This window comes from Nicotiana attenuata, unplaced genomic scaffold (assembly GCF_001879085.1).
Source record: "Nicotiana attenuata strain UT unplaced genomic scaffold, NIATTr2, whole genome shotgun sequence".
Classification (NCBI taxonomy): Eukaryota; Viridiplantae; Streptophyta; class Magnoliopsida; order Solanales; family Solanaceae; genus Nicotiana; species Nicotiana attenuata.
Window position 1 is genome coordinate 206672 of NW_017670319.1, and position 1633 is coordinate 208304.

General features: G+C 42.4%; 1 protein-coding gene across 1 annotated transcript; it reads right to left on the bottom strand.

The window, feature by feature from the left end:
- Positions 1 to 396: 396 nt before the first annotated feature.
- On the bottom strand, positions 397 to 918 carry LOC109237793. Its single transcript, XM_019404170.1, has 2 exons — positions 655 to 918; positions 397 to 522 (listed from the first exon to the last, which is right to left on the bottom strand). The coding sequence occupies exons 1-2, from the start codon at positions 916 to 918 to the stop codon at positions 397 to 399; spliced, it is 390 nt and encodes a 129-aa protein (XP_019259715.1).
- Positions 919 to 1633: the final 715 nt, after the last annotated feature.

Sequence of the window (1633 nt, forward strand, 5' to 3'; positions counted from 1 at the left end):
GTCTCACCTATTACTTCATACACCAGCAGTTCCAAATTTTGACTAACTCCCCAAATTCTCAAAAATTTTTGCCAGAGTCTCCCCTATACCTTGTCCTATCCACCTGCCAGAGAATCCCATAAACCAATCCTATCAATATATACATAAACCAACAATGTAACATAGTATGAAAACATCACTAACTGTGGCCTCATGAGCAAAATATTACCATAAAGGAATACCGTTAACATCAATTGTCAAGTGATACATAATTCATAGAAGGTAAGCTCTTAACACTTTTGCATAACACAACTGCCTAACTACATAGCTATTCAAACAAATGAAGGTACTTCTTCTTCACCTCTTCCTCGGCCTCCCAGGTGGCCTCTTCAACCTGTTGGTTTCACCATAGCACTCTCACGGAGGCAATCTCTTTATTTCTAGTTGCCTATCAAGTATGGCAACTGGAATTTCTTCAAAAGTCAATTCTTTATTAACTTCAATAGTCTCAACCGAAACAATGAGTTCCGGGTCTCCAACTACCTTTTTCAACATAGACACATGAAACACCGAGTGCACTAAAGACATCTATACAGGTGGCTTAATCCTATAAGCCACGTGACCAATCTTTTGAATGATTCTTTAGGACCCGACATACCTCAGACTCAATTTTACTTTCTTGCCCAACCGCATTATACACTTCACGGTGGAAACCTTCAAGAATATCCAATCATCCTCTTTGAACTCCAAATCCCTGTGACGTATATCCGAATAGGACTTTTGACGGCTCTGGGCAGTTTTTAACCGTTCCTTAATGACCCTAACCTTCTCAATAGCCTGATGCATCATGTCTGGACCTATCAACTCTGCTTCCCCAATCGCGAACCACCCCTTGAGAGATCTACATCTCCTACTATATAGAGCCTCGAACGGTGCCATCTGAATGCTAGCATGATAACTGTTGTTGTAGGCAAATTCTACGAGTGGCAAATCATCATCACAGCTACCCTTGAAGTCAAGAACACAAGCGCGCAATATATCCTCAAGCGTTTGAATAGTTCGCTCAGCCTGCTCATCGGTCTATGGATGGAAGGTTGTACTAAGATTCACCTGAGTACCCAAACCTTGTCCAAAAATTAGATGTGAACCGTGCCCCTCGATCGGAGACGATTGTAATCGGAGTGCCATCCAACATGACTATTTGATATACAACTGAGCATACTATTCCGCTATGTCGGTAGCCTTAACAGGTAAGAAGTATGCTAATTTCGTGAGTCGATCCACAACCACCCAAATCGAGTCGAACTTGCGAGGAATGCGAGGTAGTCCTACCACAAAGTCCATATTGATCATCTCCCACTTTCACGTCGGAATTTCTATGTTCTATGGCAGCCTACTGGGCCTTTCCTGTTCTGATTTTACTTGCTGACAATTTGGACATCTTGCCACAAAGTCCGCTACATTCCTCTTCATATCACTCCACCAGTAGACTTCCTTAAGACATGATACATCTTTGTAGAGCTTGGGTGCACAGAATACCTGGAAATATGGGCCTCGATCATGATTCTTTCCCAGAGACCATCTACATTAGGAACATATAATCGCCCTTGGTACCTTAGTGTACCATCATCCATGCCAAGAGAAAAAGTCGTGG